General features: G+C 41.1%; 4 protein-coding genes across 5 annotated transcripts; all 4 read right to left on the bottom strand.

Annotated features, from left to right (window-relative positions):
- Nucleotides 1-394: 394 nt before the first annotated feature.
- On the bottom strand, nt 395-8120 carry rskrb (ribosomal protein S6 kinase related b). The gene is made up of 13 exons (XM_086177219.1): nt 7398-8120; nt 5382-5672; nt 5197-5280; nt 5007-5075; nt 4293-4362; nt 2999-3106; nt 2712-2752; nt 2467-2494; nt 2088-2177; nt 1842-1930; nt 1589-1699; nt 846-959; nt 395-758 (listed from the first exon to the last, which is right to left on the bottom strand). The coding sequence occupies exons 1-13, from the start codon at nt 7425-7427 to the stop codon at nt 522-524; spliced, it is 1362 nt and encodes a 453-aa protein (XP_086033345.1). The 5' UTR covers nt 7428-8120; the 3' UTR covers nt 395-521.
- Nucleotides 8121-8201: 81 nt separating this feature from the next.
- On the bottom strand, nt 8202-14319 carry cct8 (chaperonin containing TCP1, subunit 8 (theta)). Of its 2 annotated transcripts, XM_086177217.1 has the most exons (16): nt 14142-14319; nt 13535-13625; nt 13369-13448; nt 12668-12817; nt 12248-12428; nt 12065-12126; nt 11805-11942; nt 11451-11629; nt 11198-11264; nt 11031-11118; nt 10818-10933; nt 10340-10411; nt 10091-10255; nt 9839-9958; nt 9319-9449; nt 8202-8489 (listed from the first exon to the last, which is right to left on the bottom strand). In XM_086177217.1, exons 1-15 carry the CDS (start codon nt 14199-14201, stop codon nt 9342-9344), a joined length of 1677 nt encoding a protein of 558 aa, XP_086033343.1. In that variant the 5' UTR covers nt 14202-14319; the 3' UTR covers nt 8202-8489; nt 9319-9341. The 2 variants fall into 2 exon arrangements, with proteins under 2 accessions (XP_086033343.1, XP_086033344.1); XM_086177218.1 differs by lacking the exon at nt 9319-9449.
- An 880-nt stretch (nt 14320-15199) lies between these two features.
- On the bottom strand, nt 15200-19677 carry pimreg (PICALM interacting mitotic regulator). The gene is made up of 5 exons (XM_086177139.1): nt 19621-19677; nt 18490-18813; nt 17888-18192; nt 17662-17757; nt 15200-16095 (listed from the first exon to the last, which is right to left on the bottom strand). The coding sequence occupies exons 2-5, from the start codon at nt 18796-18798 to the stop codon at nt 15951-15953; spliced, it is 855 nt and encodes a 284-aa protein (XP_086033265.1). The 5' UTR covers nt 18799-18813; nt 19621-19677; the 3' UTR covers nt 15200-15950.
- A 5871-nt stretch (nt 19678-25548) lies between these two features.
- tmigd1 (transmembrane and immunoglobulin domain containing 1) lies at nt 25549-27539 on the bottom strand. The gene is made up of 5 exons (XM_086176610.1): nt 27476-27539; nt 27064-27366; nt 26205-26492; nt 26009-26112; nt 25549-25560 (listed from the first exon to the last, which is right to left on the bottom strand). Exons 1-5 carry the CDS (start codon nt 27537-27539, stop codon nt 25549-25551), a joined length of 771 nt encoding a protein of 256 aa, XP_086032736.1.
- Nucleotides 27540-27673: the final 134 nt, after the last annotated feature.

Consider the following 27673-nt stretch of genomic DNA (forward strand, 5'->3'; position numbering starts at 1 on the left):
ATGCAACCAGAAAGATAATTTTTTTTTTTTTTTTTACAATATTCTCTCATTGTGCTCAGAATCTCCACTCATTTTCTTGTGGGATTTATGTTGTATGTCTGTATTAACAGAAAAAAAACAAAACGTATTGTGCCATCAAGAAATATAGTGCTTTGTCCCAAACATGACTTTCCTCTGCACGGTATATGTGGAAGCAGTTATTCATTACGTGTCAGCCTGACACCCATGACCAGTCTCTTGTAAAATTGGAAGTAGATGAACAATAGCGCAATCTCTCTTGCAAAACCATTGAGCAAATGCAGCAGGGCTGAAAAAGGTGCTCACTGGAGAGAAGGCAAACAAGAAAAAGAAAAGAGTGCTTTGCACATTGAAAAGAAAATAATCAAATTCACAAACAAAATGCAGGTTGGTGCTATTCAATCATGTATAAGAATCTTGACTTTTACGAAATAAGACATGCTTAGAAGGCATACCGCGTACCAGGGTGATTAAGTGTGTTGAGGCCTTTGCAAACGTGTTTGTCACACAAACACTTCTCTGCGGGGACCTTTTTCCTGAGCATGCTGCAGTAAGAGGGCTGGGCCAGGAAGTTGTGCAGCTGTGGGGCTGTGTGTGTCTGCATTCAGCTTTGTGTCTGGTGTGTTCGGAGGACTGAGCAACGAGTCGTAGTCAAAGCCTTTGAGAGGCTGCAGGGACAATGTTAGGCCTCGTCGAGCTTTGGCCGCACGATCGGGTCTCTCCCGCAGCTCTAGAATCACCTGGACAAGCAACAGAGATGGAGAATCATCCGCTTGCTAACTTTTTTGACAGCACGAACACCTGAGTTCAACTGAGTTGTCGGTTACCTCTATCGGCCGGCGTTGCAGCAAGGCCAGGTCGAAAGTCGTACCGTGGAAGAAGGTTTGGCGTTTGAATCGATCGAGAGTTCTAAGTCTGCGGGCGGGAGTTTTGCACAGCAGCTGGAAAGACAAACTTGTGCTCACTCGTGCAGGATTTTTCGATAAATGCCAAGAGAAGTAACCACATCTTAACCACTATAATGATCTGGATGGTATGATTTTATTTTATTTTTTCATAAGCTATGCTTTCAGCTTCGGAGAGTGATCCGGCATGAAGGGGAACATGCAAAATGGAAAGGGGTGAAATGGGGTGAGTGGTTGGGTACACCCTGCACCCGTAAACCATGGACACACAGGGTCACATTTCGAGGCGTACGGCCATTCAACTCAACTTTGCTAATGGAATAAAACCAGGAACCTTCTAGCTGTGAGGCTGGAGTTCTAATCGATGCATCACCATGCTAACTATTATTATCAATAATGTTGGACATCATGAAAGTCTAAGCCAAAACCTGGAAACTGCTGAAACCTGATTCACCAAGTTGATTGCTTTTGCACTGATTTGCACATTAGCCCTCACCAGGGACATAAAAATAAACCTGATTAGTCCAAAGTAGTTTTTTCATCGCATCCCTCGGTTATTAGAATTGAATTTGCATTTAATCACAGCACGAGGGGCACATTACAACAATATCCTATATATGTTAGCTGTAATTTTAATTTCAGGGTACACCTGTGACTGTTTGTACCTCAGTGATCAGCATGGCCAGGGGGGAGCTGAAGCTGAGTGGCATCTCATAGGGAAAAGACCTGACTCTCCTCAGCATACTGCAGTGGTCTGGTTCAGGAGGCACAGGGAACTGAGCAGAGATCGGGGTACGTGAATAGAAATATTAGTTCTCCTGTGTAGTTTACATCATTATAGGTTTGAGTCACAGCTCTTACACTGGAAGACAATTTCTTCTGTGCATCATGTAAACCACGCTGGCAACAAGAGCTCACCTTCCCAGTGACCAATGAGAAAAGCAGGATTCCCAATGACCACCAATCAGCTGCATGGTTGTAGGGTCCACCGCTCAGCACCTCTGGGGCTGCAGAGTAAACACAGCACGCCATTGCACTAGATCTGCTATATGTGGGCTTGTTCTTTTTTCACATGCTAATGCCGTCAAAATGGGAGCTGCGAAAATATCCCAGTGTCATCAGGTAGCTGAAGGGCTTAGTGAGACGTGTTGGATTATTGCTCACCCATGTACTGGATGGTCCCACAAATAGTAAAGGCTCTTCCCCCTCGCTCCAGGCGTCGAGACAAACCAAAGTCAGCTAAGCGGAGGTGTCCTAGAACATACCATTTTCATCTAGATCACCATGACGACAAGACGTGAGCTTATACATTCAGATTCGGCTCACTGAAAATTGAACTATGTATGTGCGCCTGTAGAGAAAGACAAATTGAATCATATCTAATTATTCACATCACAATCGGATCTATATTTACATTCACACGTCAGATGTTTTGCATGCATTAATGTGCATTGACTGGCAGCTGTGCACATTCAGGATGTCTGAATGGCTTCTCTGGCCATAGAGTTGTGCTGCTCTCTGCTGGGGATACATTTGCACTCACCGTTGTCTGTCAACAGAATATTCTCCATCTGTAGAAAAGTGCAAAACGAGATTGTTTGTCACTGATCACAACAGAATCATGTATTTATGCTTGACGGAATTAAATAATGGATGCTTTAATTCAAACATGATCTATCTGTACGAGATCTGAATTAGACAAATATTGATTGTTGGACAATAAATAACTACATCAACCAATTTCCTTTTCATAGAAATGATCCACAAATCTAACGGTAGCTTATTTACCTTCACATCTCTGTGGATGATTCCAAAGTCGTGCAGGAATCCTGTGATGAGTCAAAGTCAATTAGAAACGATGTAAATCCTGACCACAGATCAAACATGTTTTATAACCATTCCTTCGCTTCTGCGCTGCCCTACATTTGGAAACTCTGGCAAATATCCTATGGGAAATTCTTTATGAGCTCTTCCCATTTTAATCACATCTATCTGAGTAATTAATCATTTTTGAAAAGATTAATTGTCGGAAATACGATGTCGACAATACTGATTAAACGTAGGATCTGGCTTACCGAGCGCACAACCCAACTCCGCTGCAAACACTCGCACCGTGTCTTCTGTGAACTGACCGATCATTTGCCAGTAAGTGTAAAGGTCTCCCGTGCTGCAGTAATCACACACTGTGGGAACAGACGAGGTGTTAATAAAGACATGTTTCTGTCATGTGCACCGAAGGAGAGCTTGTGCAGGATGCGTAGCTCACTGGCGGGGGGGATGTTGTCTAAAAGTGTCGATCTCGTAAAACTTCCTCTGCGGACCAAACACATTCACTCTCGCTGAGTGAAAAATGTTAAAAGAGAGGACACCCTCTGATTTTCGATAGCCTGACATCCAAACAGGTTGATAAATACCAAACTGCAAAACAATTCAGTTTTCTATCTGTATCAAAAATCATTGACCAAAATATTCTGATTAATGAATGGAGTTAACTTTTACATCTTTAAGTTTCGTGTCAGCTTTTACAGAAGATAACAACTAATCCTCTTGGGTGCCAAACATTGTAAACAAAACACAAACAAATACATGTGTAGTATACAGATATCATAAAAAAGAAATTGTAAAACACACCAGTTTTGATAAAGTGGTGTAGAAATTTAGATGATAGATATACTTCATATATATATATATATATATATACATGTATATGTATATATATCATCCTGTAGGTGATGAAGCCCATGCATGCTAGAAAGGCAAGCCTTTGGATAACCATGGAAAAGTGATAAATTTGAATATATCCCATATTTATTTATCCCTGTTAAAACACTTTTCCATTGCAGTGTTGAGTATCTTGCTCTCATCTGTGATTTTTTCAACTAGAAATACATTAATTTGATTGCACAATAAAAATACAAAAGTAACTCCACTCAATGATACTCAAAAAGTTAAGCAAGTGAAACAATGCATATACGAATATGGGATTTTAAATCAGCAGAGATCTCTATGGTGATTAAAAAAGGGGGTGTCCTCCCTTTTGGATTAACACTTGGTCCTCCCTAAGCATCCTTAAGCTAACATGCGCTCCTTTCCCAAGGGGTACAAAAGCAAATAAACTAGGTCACACTGTCTGAGTCAGTGGCTGATTCAAAATAAAAAAAAAAGGGGGGAACCACTTTAGGGTAGAGTGTAACGGGGCAAAGAAGCGACAGGGTGGACAAGCAGTGGCGGACTAGAGTGAGCTTGCAGGGTTGTAGGCCGGCGTTTGTGTGTCTCGGAGAGAAATCTCCATGTTCGTGTCTGGTTTGAGGGTTTTTTCGGACAGTGGGTTTGGGGTTGAATAGGGTCACTGGTCTCTGGCTGACTCACTAATGTAGAGGTGGCGCTGTGTCTGCCAGCAGTCCTGGAGGTCATGGACAAATGGGTGGCGAATCTGACGCTGCAGGCAAAGGTCAAAGTTCATCCTGAAACGCTCACTTTATAAGTATATATTTCTATCTCATCGCTGACCAATTTCCTCACTACTCAAGTGGCTCGGTCTTGTGCAACACGGGAACCAATGGGCGAAAACGGATGTGGAAAATCAAATCAACACTTTATCCCCTCTGACCAGGAATAGAGGATTCGACTAAATATCTGATAAAATAAGGAATCCCTTAATCATAATCTTACTTGTATTAAGTCTTCACTTTAATCAGAACACATTGTAGACTACACTAGACTTTTATAGTCAAGTTGTACAGTTGCGCAACCGGATTCCATTCGATGAACATTCATGTAGTGTAAATAGACAAGGATTTATTAACTTACGTAATAAGTAGCTTCTTCCGAATAGAGATTTTTGTGTAATCAACAGGAGCACCTGCATGTTTGCGCCTCACTGAGTGTAAAGCTTAATTTCATATTGCATTTCTTCAGCATAAAGATATAACACTTTTTAATTAACTTTTTAATACACTTTTAATTATTTTACAAAATCATAATCAGGTTTCCCCCAGTGCAGACCACAAGTTGTGCACTCACAGTTGTCACAAATATATTTTTGTCAGATCCACCTAACAGCTGTGACGTTTAGGTACTCACTTGAACTATAACTTCTTCTTTTGACTGTTCCAAGACTCCGAGTCGCAGAATCTCAGATTTAGGTATAACCTGTTGACCAGTACGATACAATAATAGACAATGAAGTATGGATTTGTGAAAAATAATGGATTGAGAGCATTGTAGACAAATCTTTCATTCTGACGTATTTAAAAAAAAAAAACGGACTCACTTTTACGGCGTATGTTTTCTGCTTGGCCTTGTCCTTCACTTTCAGAATCGGTCCAAAAGAACCTTTGGCAATGTAACCCAGCACCTGGCAAAGCCCAGAGAGAGATGGGGCACGGTCAGAATGAGCCGTCTGACGAGAAAAATGAGCGAAGCGTCGGATGGAACGCTTTGTGCATCCGCCTTTACCTGAAAGTGTTCTTGACCAGGCACCGTTCTGTGAGGAAATTCAGGCAGGAACATGCTGATAAATCCCGGCAGGGTCCATTCTGCTCTCAGCTTGTCCGGGCCGACGCCCGCCAACCTCAGGACGTGGTCCGGGATGTCGGGGGTTTTGCCCTGCAGCATTCGGCGGCGGCCCAGGCGCAGGGCAGGCGGCGCCAGCCGACAGATGCCCGCCGGGATGGACAGGCCCACGCTGGAGAGGAAGCTACGCCATCCCGATGAGAAGTGCTCATCTTCCTGGCCTTCAGCAGGCCTCTGAAAGGAGACGGACAGCGAACGGCTCAGTTAGAAGATCGAATAAGAAAACATGTTACGATCTTTATCAGTCCAATCAACACACAGGAACCCGAGCAGAGCTCCCAAACTTTATGGTTCATACAGTGACACTCAATCTTAATGTTTCTTGCACCTTTTTAATTTATTTTTTGACAACAAATAAGGTTGATGTAACCGGGGGAGTCCCTGAGGTTGTGGATATTCCACAAAAGCTCCATCTAAACCCACCAGTCTATAACAATTATTTAACATTTTTGTAATAATTATAACATTTTCTAAATGGTGGTGTTTCTCAACCTAATCGAACCAACAAAAATGATTCTATCTCTATTTCACATCTGGGGTCAGAACGCAGAGATAAGCATTTGTAGAATCTCCCACACTTTCATGACGTTGATTTAAATCTCCACCTCATGTTCATTTGAAACAAGACTCATTATAACTGAGGCAAAGTCTGTATTTGGAGACTTTAATGATCTATTTGAGAGAAAAATCTGAACTTTGGACGCGCCTGATGTAAATTATCTGAAACGTAACAAGGCTTTTCTAAATCAGCAAACACTAAAACCTGTTTGATAGTTTTTCTGTTGTATCATTCTAGCTCTTGTAATAATCTTTATTATCATCTGTGATGACCTATCTTCTAAAAGTCCCTTAAATACATGTAGACGTTAGTAATGTGCACGTGCAGACCAAAAAAAAAGTATTTCTTCCTCGCCTCGTACATGGAAAATTTGTAAGAATGACACAAAGCACCTCGGGCCGTCTCGCCTGAGAATACGGCCGAGGCGGAGGTGAGTCAGCTCCGGACGGAGGAGCAACGGTCAGGCCTCGGAGCATCCTGCTCACAAATAGTGAGTCACAGAGCAAAGTTTCTACGACCAGATGAAGGAGAGGCTCTACCCTTTGCACCCGTGGAGAACTTTCCTAAAAGAGGTTTGTTTTAAGGACTATCAGTGGAACTCTGCACCTCCATCGGGAGACACTAATCCTACACGTCTCAATGCTCACATGGACCTGCTGGATTGGAGTCTGGCATTTACGGGTTTTATTTGAAATACATTGCGGAACACATTATTGGTCTGATCAGAACCAAATCAAGAAAGAGCCCCCAGAGGAGTGTGTTGTGTTCAAGTGAGAACTTTCAGAGTGTGTTCTTTAATTCTTCCCTTCTCGCTTCTATTATTTAGCTAATAAAAAAGAAGGGGGTAAAAGGGAAAAGCACACGCTCTGGTGTAATATGAGCCTCAGGCGCTGGGTCACCCCCCACCCCCTCCTCCCCTCCAGATATGATGCTCTGTGGTGCAAGATGTGTGCAGTGAGCCGTGCAGGATGTAATTATCCTGCGAGGGGACACATCCGTGGGCCCTCAGCGGAAACGCACAAGGTCAATGGAGCATCAGGCCGAGCCACGTTCAAAGATCAATAGGGAATAGTTGATCAGTTAGGGTTGATGAGTAAAGATTATACAATTGGGGAAAAATCTTCCAAAGGGTGTTTATTGATCCACTTTATGTGCAAAATTGTCAACCAACCCTCGTGTTGTTTAGTTTGAATACTGTTGAATGATCTCCGTGCAACAGGGGCGCAGGTTATTATCTTTGGCAGTAAACATTTCCATGGAAACAGAGCACACCCCTCTCCCCAAACACACACACACACACACCTGCGTGCGTCACACCTCCACTAAGGAATCCCACGTACCTTCCTGGTTTTACTGCCGTCGGCCCCCATCCGTGCGCCGGGACAGCGACCCCGCAGCCTCGGCGCGACGAGCGCTCTTCATCCGTGCGCCCTCCGCGCTCTGCAGCCGTTCACCCTCTGCAGCACACACACGCATACACACACACATACACACACACTCAACACACACAGAAGACTACATCAAAGTATGCACCGCGAACCTGGCTGTGAAATGTGATGGTTATGGCGACATGAAAACAAGTTAATCCCGGGTGAGGCGACGTCAGAGCAAATCCGCCCACAACCTCCCCGACCAATGGGGTGCAAGCTGGAGGATTCAGCTCCCCCTGCTGTCCTCCATCCCTGCAGCTCAGGACCCATTTTTAAAGGGTTATTTCGACTACCATGTGGATTATTTGGGTTTAAACGTGGGAATTACAATGAGGGGGGGAGAGATAATGCACAAAAAAAGGAACGTGTCAAGACCTGATAGCACAATGTATTCTGGGCTAAAAATAAACCTCTGCATGCATAATTCCTGCTGCTGCGACACAGAGGGGGAAACACGCACGTTTTCCCGCGTGTTTAAGATTTAATTTGAATATGAGGTTATTCACGACAATAACACCTATCCCTAAGTCGAGTAGCCTTGATTTACACGCGGCTTTCGTGTCTCAAAAGACAGAAGTGTAAAAGCTGATGTAAAGCCAAGATGAGGGAGCAGGGGGAAAAAAAAATAAAAAATTGGAACGGTAACGGTAAACAAAGAGCTCTGGTATCCCTCAGCATGCCACAGAGGAGAATAAAGCGAAAAAGAAGATGAAATCCAGAACACGACAGCGCAAGTGCCTTTTATTTGGGAGGGCGAACATAAAAAGCAGACAGTGCCATCCATACATTTACCGGGACACATTACTTTAACCATTATTTGGTCATTCCTAGAAAAGAAACCAAACATCTGATGCCTTAAATAAACAGTAGAAAAGGTTTGGTGAATCCTCGTGGAAGCGTTCAGGGAGTATCGGCCGTTCAGCATCCGCCTCAGTCATCTTCGTCAAAGTCCTTATGGCCTTGGGGGGCTTTGGGTCCCCCTGCTGGTTTGGCCATGATGATCTGCAAGGAGAAATGACAGCAGTCACGTCTGTGCTCTGTGCTTGGAGATCAATTAGGCAAGAGGCTAAAACATTCTTGTTAAAGTGTTACCGTGAGGGAAAATAAAAAAAATTAAAAAAAAATCTGAAAATGATCTATTCCACCCGGGAATATCTCCATATTGTGAGGCAGGACCACGTTTAACACCTCAGAGCAATTTGATTTACTGTTACTTTGTAAAGTAAAAACTGATGAAAAACAGATGACTTTAAATTTGTAAAATGTAAAAACAGGTGATTTAAATCCCAGTAGATCCAAGGAGATGGCTACAAAGATGAATTATTGATGTTCATGTAGGGGTAATGCAATCGACTAGAAAATGTGCCACAAATGCACTTTAAGTGGAACAGGCAAGAGAGCAAAGGCTCTTCCACGCTGTAAGTACATTTTATAACAGAAATGAAGACTGACAATGAATTCTGGTGCTAAAAATTATTTAAAATTTTTACAGATTGAAAAATTATTTATGTTAATTGTCATCTTATTTCTGCCATCACCAGAGGACGGCGCCGTGGAGGGATGAGTGCATGCAGCATGCCAACACTGCACACACATTCTGTGTAAGGCAACATGCCGTCGGGGGCATGCCTGGTGATTTTTAACACACTTTGATTGTTATGAATCCTGTGGAATCAGCTGCAGCTACATACTGATCTGTGAACGGCGGTGGTGTTAGTAGTTCACGGGCAAAACAACCATTTCAAACCTCGGTGTGTTGTAAGCCAGTAAGTATCACCTGTGCACTCTTGCGTTACACACACAAAAGAACCCCAAACATTCAAAAACCTACTGATAAGAGGGTAGATTTGCCCTCTAATGGTGAGTTTCAAATTTATCAGGCTCCTCATCCCAATCGTCCTTGTCCCAGTGGCCTCTCTGTTTGGGAGCCTTGGGTCCCCCTGCAGCCTTAGCCATGATGATCTGGATCGCACACGTACAGACACACACTGACGTCATCGCAAACTTCCCAAAGGTTGAATAATGGAAGAAAACGCCTTTTTGTGTACACCTCGCAGACGCCGACGTTTCAATCAGTTCTTGTTGTGCGCCGCTGAAACACGCAGCACTCGGTGAAAAACAACCGATGACACAGAGAAGTGCGATGGAAAGGATCCGGTCGCCCGAGAGGAAATTCAGTTGGAAACGTGAGCATTAGAATAGAAATTAAACTCAAGATCTGATCTCTTTCCAGTTACAAGATGTGCATCGACCAGGTTTCTTTGCAGAGCAACTGAAGTACACTCCATCCAAAATGAATCCCGTCACTTAATATCAAAACGGGAAGTACCGACGAGTGCTCGGCTACTAACCTGGTCGACTCTCAACACAGTGATGGCAGCGTTGGTGGCCAGTTTGATGCCCCAGTACTTGACGAGGAAAGGATCCAGGATTCCAGTCTCGAGTACGTCTTTCACAGCAGGGCTGTCCGCCTAGATAACACATCAATGCTATCAGTCAACTGAACATGTACTATTAAGTTTAAATTATCAATATCATATTCTACAGATGACAACTAATTGATATTTCACTTCAGAGGTTAAAAATAACAGCAGCATACACACCTCTATGTCAAAGCCCATGGTTTTGTTTCCATCATGATGAGCGGCATACAGTTTAGAGATGAGCTCGTTCCCTTTCACGCCCGAGTTCTCGGCCAGAGCGCGGGGAAAGGCCTCGAAGGCCTCTGCAAACTTCTTGATGGAATATTGCTCCAGACCAGGACAAGACTAACGACAGGAGAGAGGGAGGTTTTTCTTGGCCGCATCTGTTTATTTGCCAGTGATGACATCAAAAAGTCTGAACAGGCATACCTCTCCATATGAGGCCAGCTGTTTGGCCAGTTCAATCTCAGTGGCTCCTGCTCCAGGTACCAAGCGTTTGTCCTTGGATAAAAAAAAAAAAATCATGAGAGACCCGTGTCACTTACATCAATTGGACATTTTATGGGTAAGCACAGAATAGAGGTGCCAGTCATTGTGACTTTGACTATGTTAAAGACGTGCTGCATCCACAGACACAGAAATGTTAAATTTAACTTTTTGTATTAATCTTAATGGCGTTTTTTTTTCACTCCTTTCAATTCTCAGCCTGTCCTTTTCTAGACAATATAAAATTCACAAATGTATAGAAAACTTGTGCGTCATATTTTCACGCAATGTATACCGTATCTTTCGTGAATATGCAGACACATCGGTGATCAGTAAATGGGCAAATGAAATACTAGCACCACTTGTTGCCATTCACACAAATTTTCTTTAATGTCTATTAATTATGATAAATGTGACATACCCTGACCAGAACCTTGTAGGTGTTGACACCGTCATCTACTGCCCTCTCAATGTCATCCATCAGGTTGTCTGTAGAGCCCCTGATCACCACTGTTGAGATGGCACCATCTTCCTTCTCTGTTAAAATAGATAACATCGAATACTTTAACCTTCACATTCAGAGATCAAATCGCTATAACGAAACATCAGTAAATGGCAAAAGACTCGGATTTACCGTGTTTGAAGACCACCACTTGGGTGTCCCCTACCTCTGTCAGGTAGACGCTGTCACAGTGACCCACCTCCTCAGGAGTTGGAGCAGTCTAACAACACAAAGCTTAGATAGTGATGAACAGTCCAGTAATGTGCGTAATATTTTGCTTATCAATAATGGACGCTCACCATTCTGGGTAAGGCTACGGCTCCCACAGTCTTGCATAACCGCCTCAGGTCCCACTTACTGTTAAGCCTGATTAATGAAAAGATAGGATGTCAGGGGGGAAAAAAGTACAACAGCTACTCCTGCAGATCTCCAAAACCTGTATTTAAATACAAATCTGTACATTCATACATCGAGTATTTTGCTTTTTACGACATTCCAAAAGAATCACAGGCAGAAGCGTTCTAAGCATGTCATAATGCAGCTCTCTCTCACCTCACCACCATCAACTTGTACTTGTTGGCATAGTGCAGTGCCATGTCGGCCACTTTGCCGCCGGTTACCACCACATTAGCGCCAGATTCCTTGATGGCTTTCACCTGGGACTCCATCATGTCCTCCTCTCCTTTGCTGAAATCCATCAGCTCCTTTGCACTGTTTATGAGCACGGTGCCCTACAAATCACAAAAGATTCTTAGCCACATAAAACCAGTAGTTTCACATTTCTAAATAAAACAAAATCCAGATTCCAAGCTAACTGTAACATTCCAATGGTTAAATGACAGTGGTAAAGCTAAATTACTACCAGTACTTCTAAAACAGAAAATACAAAGTGAAAGCGTGAATCACCTTGGTCTCTGTGACCATACAGTCAAAAGGACAGGAAAAGACAGCAATCTTGGCGTCTTTAACAGATGTTACGTCTCCCTCTGCTTCCTTTTTGAAAACCATACCATGAAGCATGGATGAAGCTGTCACTCCACAACCCTAGAAAAGACCAGATATTATATCTTTGGGAAGAAAACACACACACAAACGCACACAGTCAACCAGACACACGCACCCACAATCATCACACACTATCTATTCCATATTCCAAAGTGACGTACCAAAATCTTGCATACTCTGACGTTATCAACATTGAAACTGCCAGATTCTGGGAAGATGGACACTGCCGGCATAAAGCAAAGAAAAGATATTCAAAGTTTAAAAAGGGCAATACATGTTATAATAGTTGAGTCTTTAAAAAAGATAGTTGTGTATTTGTTCTACTGCAAGGAATAGATGCTCACCACAGGCCTGTGCGATGAGGTTGGCGAGGAAGTCTTCATGGCCGTACTGTTTGCTCATGACAGCAGTGCGGATTAAAGATGTGGCCTCGTTGATGTCATGGAGGTTCTTGGCTGAGGCACACACACAGTCAGGCAGGATCTCGAGAGCTTTCTTGCATGCCTTTTCATAGCCTTCAATCACCTGTGAGACAGAAAAGGATGTTTGACTTCTATTTTTTTGGTGAACAAACTCTGGTGATCAATTTGAATTAAAAAGAAAAAAAATCAAATTATGAATAACAGTACAAATCACCCAAGACAGATTTAATTTTGAGGATAAAACATGAGTAACAATAAACCTGAAAAGTGGCAGACAAAAGCAGATTGAATTTTAACAAGTTATTTCACATTCATGCTGCTCTTTCGAGACTGACTTCTGACCTCAGACACAGACAGGCCCATCCTGAGAAGCTCCTCAGCCAGCTCCAACAGAGCTCCGGCGAACACCAGGACAAAGTTCGTACCATCTCCCACCTCCTGCTCTTGCATGTGAGATGCCATTACAATCATTTTGGCTGCTGGATGCTGCACCTGTTGATACACAGCAAGGGAAACCATTAAAAGCCTGGCCGTGGAAAAGCACTGGTTTGTAAGACGCAGTCACTGTGTTGCAAGGGATTCTCTGTAGAAGAGACCTGTACAGACTGTAGATGACCCGGGCGATTATATGCTGCGATTCTCTTAGAACCCTCTAAAAAAGGCACTTTGGTTTAAGTTTGAGTTAATTATTCTAATTACAAGTCATTTAGAGTCTACTTTTCCTTTAGTAAAGTTCTGTTCATCAGTCCCCAACCCCCAGATTTTCCTGGGGAAAGCGTTATTGGCTGTGTATCTCCATTCATGAGTCAGACGTAATGGTGTCCTTCAGACGGCTGCTGGGTCCCTGCCCCCCCTCAAAATATGTGGGTCAACCTAAAGAGACTGCTTGTTAAACTTGACTATTTCATATCTAACCATTATGAGAGAAACATCTCTAACACTTGTTATATTTTAGGAGCTGAACAGTCAAGTTTGTGAAGTGTAACATTCAATATTAATTGTGATGAAATAAATATTGTATTGCACTAAGAAGATTTCCTTACCTCAAGTTCTCTTAGAATTGTTGCAGCATCATTGGTAACAAACAGCTTCTCCAAGTGGTTGATGACCATTTTATTCATACCTGAAAATGGAAATCTGTCTGAGCTAGACAATTTCAGGGACTTTCAATTTTCATGGATTTTGATATTATGGAGTTATAAATCCTACCATTTGGCCCGTAGGCTGTGCGTGTGGTCTGGGAAAGCTCCTTACAAGCCTTGATGTTGCGGAAAACAGCCTCTTCAAGACCTGAAAAGTGCTGCATCAGATGACACAACCACCAACGTTAGAGGATGCAACTTGTTTCTCATTTGTATTAAGACATGGGTAATATACTCTGCATTGTTAGAGAGTAATTTATTAGACTGTGCAATGTTGGGGAAAACACTTGCAAATTGAATGTTAAAAAACAACAACAATAAATTAAATCAACAGTGAACCCTGAGCAGCATCTCTGGGCGGTTGAGGTGACAATCAAACCAAGCTACCGTTAGCTTAGATCACCGAGATTTGACAGCTAGAAATAACGATCTATCACGGTAGATAGCGATTGAATTATCAAGAATGAGATGAAACAATGAAAAGACGTAGCTAAAAGTCGAACAAAGAGTACCAGGAACGGCAGCTGGGAGCGGCCTGACAACCTTCCAGAACTCTCTCGCATGATGCAAAATGAATGCGCTAACTCAGAGGCTAAAGCTAACTAGCACGCCCGTTTACAAAATCTCCCCGGAAGCTAAAAAAAACAACCCAAAGCAAATTGCTTGAACCTCACCTTGGCGCCATCCTTCAACATTTGGGCAAAGCCGGGGGCTTTGGGGACGTGGAGAGCCATTTCGCGGCGTGTTTCAGTCCCGGTTCCTCAAGAAAGCAGCCGCGGCGTGGTTCAGCTTGTGGTACAAAGCTGGAGAGACAGAAGAGGAGCGTCTCCGGCGAAACGTGCAGCGGACGACGGGTCGCAGCGAGGGACAAACCGAACCGTCATCGTTTCGCTTGCAGTGTGTAACACACAACACACGATGGAGCTACTGTCTTTATTTAACAACTAAACAATTCCTGTTCCCTGAATTAACCTGTGCTGCTCAAACAGCAGAGGAATTCATGATGCTTCCAGTGAGACAGCTAAATATTTTAAAAGAAGTACTCAATCAGAACTCTCTGGTCCTGAAAAGCATTTGGACCCATATGAAGGCCCAAGTATGAGTAGTGGTCAGAGGAAAATAAAAAAGTCAAGCTCAAGACAATACGATCCAAGTTATATAGTGACAGACTAAATATGTGAATCAAATCTTTGACTTTCAAACTGGAAAGGTCAAGGCCCACTGGAAACTGTCCACTGGCAGAGGGAAGAGGAAGAGCAAGAGTAGAGGACTGAGAGAAACTTTGAATGTTGGGACTATGGCAGGAAAATCTAGGGAAAAAGGTGAATATACTGTTTGTCCTGGACATCAGGTGGAGAGGTAGCCAGGCTAGCAGAAGTGGTATATTTGCTGTCTACCTGAAGGAGATCAGTAACTACAAAAGGCCAAACAAAGGGTGTACAATGAATGGTATGCTCGACTGCACAGGAGCGAGCGATGATTTATCTTATGGATCACAAAGCAGCGTTTGATAGCAAAGATAGTAAACCCCTTGTGGAGGTACGGAGGGTATTTTAATTCCTGGACCATTAATTTGAGACGGTACATCCTGCAAATTAATATGAAACTGTGTTACACACTGCTCTAATACCACTCCAAAAGCTGCAAACATATAATTAAGAAAGACAAGACTGTTAAGAGTTACTACTGAAAACAAATTTATTGACAAGGACACATTTCACATTTTGACAGTTCTCCCTTTGTCCCAAAAAAAGGAGCGTACCACACATGGCTATGGCAGAGAGGTGTATTTTGACACTGGCAGATCACATTATTGAAAGAGTTGTCAGTTCAGTGGGCGATAAGAATCATCGGACGGTTCAAGAACCTACAGGTGATTCAGAACAAAGATATAAAAAAATAGATATTCCCATTCACATCTATATAAACGGTGCCTTTATATAGATTCTATACTCGACAATTTGACACATATAGGACTTATTTATAGATCAGTGTTGTGTTAGTAACATTATTGCATATATATTGTGTTGAGGGAAATCCTCTGCTGTCAAAAAAATTTAGTGTGTTAGTTGTGCAGGTACATTTTGGTCTTGTGCAGCACTTTTCTGAAAGTCAGCTCCAACTAGTAAAACCATTTTTGAGTTAAAAACAATAACAAGTATTAATATGTTAAAATTAGTAGTGACTTTTTATAATGTAACTAATACATTTGGTTGTAGCAGCTAAAATAGACATACATAACAAAATAGAAATATCCCTTTGGCAGCTAAAGGGAGGGTATTATACCCACAATTAGCTAACAGAGTGTGTAAACAAAGAGCAAGGCATATATGGCTGTTTGCACACATAATATCTAACAAAAAAAGTTGCCAAGTAACAGTCTCCCACTATCATTACTTATTCCTCTGAAAAGTAACACGGACACCTCAACAATGACAAATGATAAACATGGCTTCAAAGGTCCTTTTACACATGAGTGTAGTTCATTGGGGTTTGCGGACAGTATTTGCAGCTGCAATGGCCCAACCTCCAAGTCTGTCTGAAAGCTGTGTGGCTCGGCGGGTCACGTTTGAACAGCTGAGTTTACCGCTGGGGTCCAACTTTCTCATCACCGCACTGTGTTTGGTGCTGCAAAAGGGAAAAAAAAAAACCCCACAATGATCAGAGACTGTTTGAAAACCTTTTTAGAAGAGATTACATTTAAAACGTGCAGTATGGTTTTGGTTACTTTAGTTTTAATGCATTTTGGTTTAAGATTATTTATTGTATTAAAAAATGAAGGAGTTATTGATCCCTTTTAGTGTGTCCTGTCCAGTAATTCTAGATTTTGTAAGACCCTATCTATTCATTAAGATATAAATTGAAGGACGATTCAAATATTCTCACTTGTTACACCTTGTCAATATAAGTTTATAGATGTTAAATCTGTGTTTGCTTTAAGACATATGCACATTAGCTGCACCTAACCAACAAAAGCGATTTTTTAAACTAAAATATGAAAAATGTCTATGTTTCAAATATAAAGGATAACTTTAGAAACCATGGCATATTTGACAAAGTTTTAAGACCGACTGAAGTCAGTGACAAATCAAACCAAAAAAAAAAAAGGAGCAAAGGCATAAGAAGTCATGTCAACAAACAAAGAGTGGAAGAGGTATCTGATTGCCTGACTGTTAGTCATCAAACCAGCTTTTCACTGTTGGAGTTAGGGGATACTCTGAATATCATACAAACAGCAGTACATGCATCACCATGCAGAAATCAGGCAGTTTTTGAGCATTTCAACCACTGACGTTATCCGGGTTTAGTAGTATTTTTAAAATGTGTTTACCTTCTTCCCTAATCCACAATTTGAGAATAGTTGAACTGCCTGTTGTAAGAGCAAAACAAAGATTATGCATTTAATGCGCGCAACAGAGCAGATCCCCCTTTCGTCCGTATATCTAGCACTCTGAATGTGCCGGCACAGGACATTTGAATGTCAATACAGGAAATGATGCAAAACATTCCCAGGCCGCCAGAACACATTTTTGTCATGTTATGTGCACTCAAATACCCTGCCTGCCCCTCCTCAGTCCATCTCCCGCATATCCCCTCCTTATGCACATACCAGAGACGGACCCAGTTTGAAATCAAGGCGGGAACAATGTGTGGGGGAGGGGAAGGAAGTCACGGGACTGAGTGAACTCATAGGAAGGGAGAGTTAGGAGGCAGAGGGGAGTCATGAGACCCCGTGAATGAAATATGTGTTTCAAAAGAGGAAATAGGCTAACGGCTCCCTTGAATAGACAGTAATTTCATTCATTTGACGGATGGATACACGCACACGTGCAAGCACACGCACATGCACACACGACCAATATGAATGAAGTCTTTTACCCAGTAAATAAATAAGATTTAAATTTTTAGAGACATTAAAGCAATAAAACACTAAATTAAAGGAACCGTTCAATTGCGCTATAAAGAAAAGTGGCTTGACACTATGCACAAAAAAATAAGATATGTACAAATAAAACTATAATTTAATAAACAAGCATTTGTTGGCAGTTGTAAGAAAAGAAGGAGATTTGAGGTGAGAAAATAAGCAATATTAATTAATTTCCTTGATTGATCACCAAGCTCTGATCACACAAATGAAAACTACATACGAATTGTTATTTACCATTTAACAGCTGGTCTAAGCAAATGCATTACCTGTCGTCTCTAAAGATAATGTTGTCAAAGGCCTTGGACAGCTGCTTCAGTCTCCTCAGCCCACTGGAGACTGACTCCAAGTCTTGGTCAAATTTTCTGTTATGGCATGAAAACACAACTTGGAGAGGGGGAGCAAAACTGACCAAAATTACAGGCCCATCCAAAATGAAAGGACATCTAGGCCACAGACATTCAGTTACGAAGTTCTAAATAACGCAAAACTCACTGCCTCTGATTCTGTGTGTTGGGAGATGCGAAGGGACTTCGCAAAGCAGCCATGCGAACCAGCTGCCTCCGTCCTCCCTGAGTCTTCACGCCCCTCACGCCAGCCTCAGGTGTCCTCCGTCCTTTGGATCCCGGGGTACGTCCTGGTGTGGTTTTTGATCGCGGCGTACGCCGGGGTGTCACAGCTCGCCTAGGTGTACGTCTTGGTGTGCGAGAAGACGATGCACCGGGTTCTTCCCCGTCACACATGCCCGGGCTCGCGACCAAACACTCTTCACGAGAGAATTCCCTTTTCCTCTGAAATCTCTGAGAGAAAGAAAAAAGAAACAGATAAACACAGGAGCCTCACAATCCTTGGAGATGGTTAAGGGCATTTTCAACAAAAAACGATGATATGACACTACGGTTTTCTCCACCTACTTCTCCAATTTGCACAACTCCTCTTTTATTTTCAAACTTTTTATTGCTAGTTTTTAAAATCTCATTTTGTTAGTAATACCTCTTGATTTTCAGGCACAGTTAATTCTGCTGATGCAGACTCAGATAGTATTGAAAGAAAGCATTTCTGAATGAAGCATCTTGAAGTCGGTCCGATCCCTCTACCTGATATACTCCAGTGATGGAGTTCCGAGCACTGCAGGTAAGTTTGCGGACGGTGCTGGTTTTTGGTTCCTCTTTCAGGGATTCCCAAGTTGGATTCTCTGGCAGTGAGTTGGTCTGGACGGTACGCAATGGGAGGCGCTTACGCAGGGACATTCGCAGAGAGTTGAGTGAGGATGAGGACCGAAGTTTGCGGAACCGGTCGGGGGCTTCTGGAGAACAATCTGGCTCGTCCGATTCATCCAGGACTGTATGTGCTCGCCAGACTCCCACCACAGCTTTACCAACACCATCCATCACAGAAGATGCCATTCTGATGAGGTCTGCCTACAAGGAGAAAGTAAAAGGATAAAATAACAGAAGACTGGGCTTGAAAATTTATCAAACTTTTAGAGGGTGCAATCCTGAATAGTAATAGTTTTGATAATTCATCTGAATTATACTGAATAGCATCATAAATCAAATTCATACTGCGGCTTCTGTCTATCACAAACATTTTAGTGATGAAAAAAAAAACAACCTTATTTGTTGCTTTCATAGACATGAGGAAATGCCAAGCTTATAAATCAACACATGAATGAATAATAAATCATATTAACCGGAGGAAAAAAGTTGGCCTTATTTCCACTTTGGACAAAACGGGGTTTCAAGTGATTTTCCGAGGCCAATTTTAACGTATGATTTAACAAATCACAATTAAAGTCTATGCCGAAAAAATTAGACTAAGCATTGATTTTTGAGGAATTTAATTTCATCAACCAAGCAAATGAATTTGATTTTATTTCATTAAAAGTAAAGGCTCAATAAACTTTGTTACGACACAAAGCTAGCAGCCGTGATTTGTCCGCAGGAAAGACACACTGATTACATTAAGTTTCATGTTACAGTGTCAACTAACTTCCCATGACTTTAAAAACTAATAAAACCTCAATGTTTAGACCTTTTCCAAGAAACCGAACCGCCTGTTCGTGGAGGCAACTTAAGCTAACATAACCAACCGAGTCAAAGGTCCCTTCGATATTTTTCTTTTTCCTCAACATTTTTGAAATAAAAACCCCGATGTCTCAGATGAAACCGACACTCGGTTTAGCGCTGGATATCCGAAAAGACACTTTTGTGGGAATAATTTCTCACCTGTTCGTATTCGTGGATACAACCGCCGCCGTCCGATGCGCCTTCTTTCTTCTTCTGTTTGAATTTGGCGGCGGAGTGTGAGCGCGCACGCGCACGCCCCCGCCCTCAACAAGTAGAGTGACGTCATTCCTTGAGTGACGTAACACGTCGCGGTATAATAATAATAATAATAATAATAATAATAATAATAATAATCATAATAATCATAATAATAATAATAATAATAATAATAAAATAATTACTATTGTTATTATTATTATTACTGCAAACTTGTTATTTTTATAGTCATAAGATTATGCTAACTGACATTAAAAATGATAAACAGGATTGATGACAGGGCTAATAACAGGGCTAATGAGGTCATCAGCTCAACGGTCGCAAGACTCCAGACTCAGCACCCCAGTGCCTTCATTGCCATCTCTGGGGATTTCAACCACGCCCCATTGTCATATCAATTCATATTTCATTGTATTTCTTATTCTTCCTCCTTTCTACTATTATCTATTACTGTTATGTTTCTTACTTGAAACTCTGGCACAACAATTCCCTTCGGGATAAATAAAGTTGTTCTCATCTCATTTCTCTCTCATCTAATGATGACTTCAATGTAGATTTTTTTTTTGATTTTTTTTTTGTGTTTGATTAACACTCATACTTAAGGTTCTTGCAGTTCATTTTAATGAATCAATAAACAAACCTAATATTTCGATGTACAATCCATCCGTCCACCGTTTGCCGCTTATCCTGCATAAAGGGTTGTGGGATGTTATCTCAGCTTTCAGTGGGGGAGATGCGAGATACCCTCTGGACCGGTCGCCAGTCAATGGTAGGGACAAACAATCATTCACTCACTCATTCGGGGCAATTTTTCCCTTTTTTTCCCCAATTAACCTGCTGCATATTTCTGGCCTGTGGAAGGAAACCCATGCAGACACGAACATGCAAGCCACGCAGAAAGGTCCCCAGAGGCGGAGAATCGAACCAGAGGCCAAAAGCGCTAACCACTGCGCCCGTGTACAATACAATTTAAGCATACATAATATATTCATACAAGTTTATATGTATTATCAATATGTTTTAAAGTGTGATATCCATTGCAACAGTTCAGCAGTAATACAAGACTTCACCAAGAAGCTCTATTTATTAATTTGCCTTGCTATCCAAGCTGATCGCACTGAAAAACATTGAAGCAAACAGTTCTCATTTCCTTTTTGTCTGATGACATTCAAATATTAAGTGGCTGATGATTGAACTTAACATTTGGAAATTTGTTCATGGGCAAATTAATTTTCAATCAAGACCCCTTTCTTCCGGTTGAACAATATGAATAGTAAATCTCGGCACCCATTTGAATCACAAGGAATATTGATTGGATAAATGCACAGCGGTGAGGTCCAGGGGACCCTGCCATCAACAATAAAAACATGTGATAAATGTTGGCAGCGGGTAGGATTTCTGAAAATAAACAAAATTGTTTCCTGTTTCATCATTCCGATGTTACATATGGATCTGACATAACATTTTATACTAAATGCTTTCACATGCACAAATAAATTGCAGTCATCCTGTGGTAATTAATTTGATTATCACTGTTGCTAAAAAAAACACAATCTTGCATTTAATAGGACATTTAACGTCCTCACAAAAAAAAGAATGTCAGTGAAAGGGCTATTGATGAAAAAATTCTGGCTTGAATTTGGAGTGGAGACATAAGCTGTCCAACAATGAAAGCCTTATTCTAAATAACAAACAAAAGTGCATATGAACAGCTTAATAGCTTATCGCTCACCCAGTACATTCTTTTAAAATGTATTATCCTCATGCAGTGTTGCACTGATTTGTCTGGACTTGTAAAGGCTACCTTTATTGTTGAGAGCACAAAGAGACCTTGAACTCTTGCACACTTCTTTTGTTTAATTAGAGTAAATGTATAACATGATTTTAACAAGCTTTGATACAGCACTGATGTGTCAGGAGTTAAAGTTCAAATAGCAGAAATTATAAGGTTTTAAGTATAAAGGTCCATCCATGAAATTACACAGGCAGATCCAGTTATTTTTTGTTAAAAATAGCATTTATATAAACATAAAATGAGTCCCTTGATGTCTGCGCAAAGATGCTTCACAAAGAAAATTCTCCTCTCTCATTTATTTGTACTAATCTTTAATTTATTGGATGTCTTTTTTTTAATTGCATCTTTTGTAACAGTCCGGGTTTCCCTTGAAATTGAATTTAGCAGCAGAGTTGAGTGATTTCTAGAAAGGCGGTTACAGAGAAAAGCGAATTTGATAATGATGTGGTGTTGTTGGCTAAGAGGGGAAAAGTTTATTCTGTGTTCCATCAGAACCGCAGTTTATCCAATAAATTCAAAGACAGCAGCCGCCGCTGCATATTTGATGCTTTTTTCAGAAATCAGCAAAGATCTCATGATAGGATTCCCATGATTTCGTTATCTCTCGGAGTTAACGTCGATCATTAGATTTCTTAAAATAATTTGCAAAATAAAGAAAGACAGCTTTCAGGTTATATTTTGTCCTTTATCAGTTTCAGATGAGGGGTTGTGTGGTTCATGTGCTATACATAATGGTTTTAATTGACAATAACGTTAGCCAGCACGGTAACAACATACTGCGTAGAGTTATAACACATCTAAAAATGGTAGTGAAAGATCTTTCAAAAGAATATTGTCCTAATTATATCAAATAAAAAAATTTAAACAGATCTCAGCTTTAAAACTACAACAACAGCAAAAAAATGAAACATATTCTTGATAGTTAAAAAAGCAGGGGCCTCATAAATACAATGATTACCAAAAAAATGTGAGTGTCTGGACGAAGACAGTATGCTTCCAAGAATGATGAGAGGTAAAAAAAGCACTTTAATTTAGATGCATCATAAAAGCTACTTTTGAGTCACAAGTTGCTTTCAATAAAGTACTCATTTACTTGGCTCTTTTCCTAATTTGAACTTTCTTACAACACAAGAGCAATTTACTTTGCTGCCAGCAGAGAAATTGGAGCAACAACAACAACCCAACACTGCATTACACACCACACACATTCAGCAGAAAAATAAGGTGTATGTTATACTGTATCTTACGGGGTGGGGGACCGATTACAATGATCAATTTATGAGGCCAGTAGTTTCCATTTTGAATAAATGTTGATTGTATTTGTCCTGCACTTTGGTACCGTGTATGAACGAGCCAACGGCAGCGTCCCGTACGCCAATGGCAGGATTGCCTTCCCGGTTGCTTTGGCCTTACACAGTTCGGAAAGCTCCAATTTCACACATGCAATCCTATGAATAAAATGAATAAAAATGGAAAATTTGGAGGAGGCTTCTTCCTAAAATCGATAATTATTGCCTTGGATTTCTGGGGATGAGCGCCCAAATCAATTAATGATTTCACCACAAGTCTATCACCACTGGACCAATGGTTGGCATCCTTGTTATTTAGGAACGACACAATCACAGAGTCATCTGCAAACTTGATCATTTATCTGTTTGCAGGCTGCTGACTTTGTATAGAATATGAGTAAAATTGGTGACAGGACATAGCCTAAAAGCACAATAGATACAACACCATTTCCCCCCACCCTCTGTGGTCTAGCCAGGTTGCTGTACCCTGGTCAAGACTGTATATGCTGGTAAGAGCATTGGATAAAATGTGTAGTTTTAGAGAGGTAAAATCAGATGAGAAGTCAATAAAAACAGACAAGCAAAAGCATGAAGACGACCAATACAAGGTTGAGTGGGGTGCTGACTGCATTCTGCCTTAACAATCCACTCAGAGGTCTTCATTACAAGAGAATTGAGCACAATGGGACAAAATTCTTCAAGGGATTTTTTTTTTTTTTTTTTTTTGTCTTGGGCAGAGACAATAATTGATTCTTTCCAGGGGCACCCGGCGGAGTGAGACGGATTTCCCGAAAGTGAGGATGCCAGACGACTGTGCTGCAAAGCTCCTCAGGAGTCTACCCTCCTGAAGTGATGACCAACTGAGGCTATATCAAAAACTGTTTGCCAAAAAACTGCCACTGTAATCTGATGCATGACAGATATTTAGATGTGAAAGGACATTCATCTGACACCACAGATCACCTCACTAAGCATGTTTTGTTGGTTATTAGCTTTAGTTTCTTTAAACTTGAGATCTTAATCCACCATTAACACCATGGCTTATTAGTTTCACTGTTATCAAATATAAACCTTTCATTCATTCTTTTAATTTACCAATATTGGCTACATAGTTTATGTGACTACGACTGTTTAGGCTAAATGTATCAGTCTGATTTGTAAGATGAGCGGAGCCATCAGCATTGTGGAAATACTTGAAACTGAAAAGCTAACAAACAATAAAACAAAGTAATGTCTGTGATGCCGGCAGCGGTTTTGATGCAGCCTCTGTAAAGACAGAAAGACAACTTCAAAATCAGATAATGAAGGTGAAATAGGGAAAAGATGAAACGGGTTTGGGATTAGAAATACATTATTCTCTGGATCAGTGACTGTTGCTGTAGTTTTAACGTAACATCTTTACCTCAGAAACGGAAAGATGTGATTCCATATGGTTTTTGTTTATGACGCCCCCAAAAAAGACTTGAAATCATGCAGGTTCATCACATTATTTAGTTGCTAGAAATAGCATTTATGTAAACATACAAAGAAGATATTCTTCTTTCATTTATTACTGCTAATCTTGATTTTGGTTGAATTTTTTTTCTAACCTGCATCTTTTGTAACAGTCTTGTTTCTACTTGAAATTGAATTTACCAGCAGACTTTGAGGGATTTCCAAAAAGGTGGTTACAGAGAAAAGCTAATTTGATAGTGATGTGGTGTTGGGTAACCAGGATGAGCGGGAGCTGTCGCTCCTCATGGAAGTAAATAGGGGAAAAGTTTGTTTTTGATTTGAAAATTCTCATAAAAAAAAACCAAAACAAACCTCACTACTGTGCAATGTAATTGGGAGTTACTGGAAATTAGTTAAGATCTCTTGACAAGATTCCCATGATTATGTTATCTCTTGGAGTTTATGTCAATCAGGAAGTTTCACAAGATAATTTGCAACATAAAGAAAGACAGTTTGCGGGTTATGTGTTGCCCCTCATCAGTTTCAGATGAGAGGTTGTATAGTTTATTTGTTATAAATTATGATTTTAATTGACTATACACATAGCCAGCACGGTAACAACACCCAAGTGTACTTAAAAAGACTGACTGCATACATTTATAACACATCTAAATAGGGTCGTGAGAGATATGTCAAAAGAATATTGTCATGATTATATTAAATAGAATATAATTTAGAAAATAAAAAAAAAGAACCATTAAAATGACAATGAACAACAAAAAACAAAACAAATTCCTGATCTTTGAAAATGCAGGGTTCTCATAAATACAATAATTACAAAAAAATGTGGGAGTGTCTGGACACAGTCAGCATGCTTCCAGGAAAGGTGAGGGAGAAAGAAAAAAACTTTACTGTAATATAGATAACGGGCAACTTAAAAGCTACTATTGAGTCACAGGTTGCTCTCTAAAAAAGTAACACATTAAGAGGGATTTCGAAGTCATACCTGTAGATGTTCCAGTCACTAATCCGGTAAATAATGCAGCGTTAAACTCCATGTCGTTTAGAATTTAAAGGAATAGTTGAACATTCTGGGAAATGTATTCAAAGACTTGCTTATAAACAGTTAACAATTTCTTTGTTGTGAATCTGAAGCAGCCAGTTAGCTTCAATATGGATGGGACTCTACAAAAAAGCAAGAAGTCGTGTTTCTCAAAATATGTTTTACGTGCCAAAAAAAAAAGTTTTAAAAGCTTTGTAAAGCTTTGACTTTGTCAGCGCCGTCTGTGGAACCCCAGGGAGGAAGAGTCTTTATGATTTCTCTCACGACCAGTTAGTTTGGACGGACGCAGCTCACTTGCAGCACTGTCAGAACAGAAATAACGCTTTAGGGGATCAATTAATACTTACACCTAGTTTAGACAATGTGTTAATTCCTCAAATTAAAGAGCAATATCTCGAAAGTGTCACAGAAAAAAGCTTGAAATTACAATGTTGCTAAAAAAAAACCCTGGATTTGTAGATTTGCCATTCGGATCTTTTGTATTAGTGACACTGTCATGGTTGGGGATCCTTCATTTGATTGGATCTACGCGGATGACCGTTAAACAAATATTTCGGACAGGATAAATCTGGTTATGATATACATTATAAATTGCGGGTGAATATATCAGCAACAATTACATTTTTAAACAATTTGGAAAAAAATCATCATCACCTTTTTGGATAAGTGTCCTAAAAATTCTGAAAACCATTCAAATAAAGGTATATAATGTAACTATAATTGTATATATATTATAATATAATACATTACCTTCACAATTTTTTCCCATCGTGACAAGAAAGCCAGAACCATAGTGAGGGCCACCACCACGATCCCCGCTATCATCGGCATCTTTGGGAACTTCATGATCTTCTCTGCAGGCGTGAAGGAAGAAAACCCAGACAATTTCGTTGATTCACTTCGACCAATTTGTCATCTTTGTTGAGGCCAAACAACTTGAACCGACCTGTTACCGTGACCTGGAAGACCTTGCTCCGAGCGCCGTAGACCGGAGAGACCGCTGTGCACTGGTACCTGCCTTCATGCAAACCCAGCTCCGCGTTGTCGGTGGTCAGTTTGCTTGTTGAGCCGTCACTGGTTGCTAACAAACCAGCCGCTACGAGATCCAGCGTGCTTCCGTTGAGCATCCACGTCACCGAGGACACGGGCGGATTGGCAAAGATGTTGCACCGCAGGACCAGCGCTTCGTCCACTTCTACTGAAACCTCCTCCGATCCGGACAAATCCGGTGGATCTGAGGAGAAACAGGTTGCGGCATTTATCTATCCGTCCTCTGGTTCTATTGGTTGACAATGGCTAAAGTCTTGGTTGTCACCATGACGATGCCAAGATGCTGATGTTAGCAGGTGAAATTTTTTTTTGACTACTTTCTGCGTTACAGCGTGTTCTGCGTTATCAGCTGAAACTTCAGCATTGTGGAAATACTTGAAACTGAAAAGTGAACAAGCAATGGCGACATAATAAAACGGTCAGGTCAGCAACGGTCTGGATGAAGGCCTCTGTAAAGACATGAGAACAACTTCAAAATGAAACGACGCACATCAAATAGGGCAGAGATAGCACTGGTTTGGGATTATAATAGTCATTCTTTGGATTTAGTTCACTATTTAGTCATTGTTAGTTCATATGACCTCAAATGTACCATGTCCATTAATTTTCATGTACATATTATTGTTTATAGCCAATTATAATGTAACGAAGTGTCCTATTTCTGAAAACCGAAGGAGAGATTTTGCATGGTTTCTGATTTAACTTGAAAAAAAAAGTCTTTTTTTTTGTATTCTGTCTTTTCGAAAGGAACCTACAGGTGACGTTGAGTGTGACCGAGGCTTTTATAGAGGCATTTCTTCTATGCTGGCAAATGAAAGTGGCATCGTTGTCTTCATGGGTGACGGGCGTGATGCAAACGCTGCTGTTTCCCTTCCTGTTCTCCTCCTTCAGGCGGACCACGGCGCCGTTCCTTCGCCAGACCAGCTCCTCTTCAGCCTGAATGCCGGAGCTGCTGGTGCTGCTGCTGTCCGACCGGCAGAGCAGAGACACCGTTTGTTCCAACTCCGTCTGAATAAATCCCCCGCTGTCCGCCGCGGGGACAGAACTGATTTCGATGCCTGGTGAGGAAAGGGGGAGTGGAAGGTGAGCGGGGATGATGCCGCTGAAACTTAGGATGTTTTACGGGGATAGTTTGACAGAAAGTAACGTAAAAGTGTTGACACTCACCCAGGGTCGGGGCTGTGAAGCACAGGAGCAAGGACAAAATAGGAGGTCTAAAGATTAACTTCATTTTACCTTTCTTGAGGTGACCTGGTAAAACAGTGTCAATCAATTACAGCTTTTAAGCACTTTGTTTGAATTATTTTGATTTGACCAAAACATCACTCCACAGCTGGGGTGGGCAATTATTTCGGCCACATTTCT

Source organism: Fistularia commersonii, chromosome 29, assembly GCF_037954325.1.
Source record: "Fistularia commersonii isolate RoL2024-O1a breed Wild chromosome 29, RoL_Fcom_v1.0, whole genome shotgun sequence".
In the NCBI taxonomy this organism is placed as follows: Eukaryota; Metazoa; Chordata; class Actinopteri; order Syngnathiformes; family Fistulariidae; genus Fistularia; species Fistularia commersonii.

What these genes read in the sequence shown, in the direction of transcription:
- pimreg (XM_086177139.1), bottom strand. Translation starts at nt 18,798, where the DNA reads ATGGCATCTTCTGTGATGGATGGTGTTGGTAAAGCTGTGGTGGGAGTC. An exon ending in CCATCACTGGAGTATATCAG is followed by an intron (nt 18,193 to 18,489) that starts GTAGAGGGATCG and finishes TCTTTCTCTCAG; the next exon opens with AGATTTCAGAGGAAAAGGGA. An exon ending in ATTATCTTTAGAGACGACAG is followed by an intron (nt 16,096 to 17,661) that starts GTAATGCATTTG and finishes TCCCTTTTGCAG; the next exon opens with CACCAAACACAGTGCGGTGA.
- tmigd1 (XM_086176610.1), bottom strand. Translation starts at nt 27,539, where the DNA reads ATGAAGTTAATCTTTAGACCTCCTATTTTGTCCTTGCTCCTGTGCTTC. An exon ending in CTTCACAGCCCCGACCCTGG is followed by an intron (nt 27,367 to 27,475) that starts GTGAGTGTCAAC and finishes TTTCCTCACCAG; the next exon opens with GCATCGAAATCAGTTCTGTC. An exon ending in CTTCCAGGTCACGGTAACAG is followed by an intron (nt 26,113 to 26,204) that starts GTCGGTTCAAGT and finishes TCACGCCTGCAG; the next exon opens with AGAAGATCATGAAGTTCCCA.
- rskrb (XM_086177219.1), bottom strand. Translation starts at nt 7,427, where the DNA reads ATGGGGGCCGACGGCAGTAAAACCAGGAAG. An exon ending in GGAGTTGGGTTGTGCGCTCG is followed by an intron (nt 2,753 to 2,998) that starts GTAAGCCAGATC and finishes GACTCATCACAG; the next exon opens with GATTCCTGCACGACTTTGGA. An exon ending in TGGCCATGCTGATCACTGAG is followed by an intron (nt 960 to 1,588) that starts GTACAAACAGTC and finishes TTGTCTTTCCAG; the next exon opens with CTGCTGTGCAAAACTCCCGC.
- cct8 (XM_086177217.1), bottom strand. Translation starts at nt 14,201, where the DNA reads ATGGCTCTCCACGTCCCCAAAGCCCCCGGCTTTGCCCAAATGTTGAAG. An exon ending in TACAAGTTGATGGTGGTGAG is followed by an intron (nt 11,265 to 11,450) that starts GTGAGAGAGAGC and finishes TTCATTAATCAG; the next exon opens with GCTTAACAGTAAGTGGGACC. An exon ending in CTGTGTTGAGAGTCGACCAG is followed by an intron (nt 9,450 to 9,838) that starts GTTAGTAGCCGA and finishes TGTGCGATCCAG; the next exon opens with ATCATCATGGCTAAGGCTGC.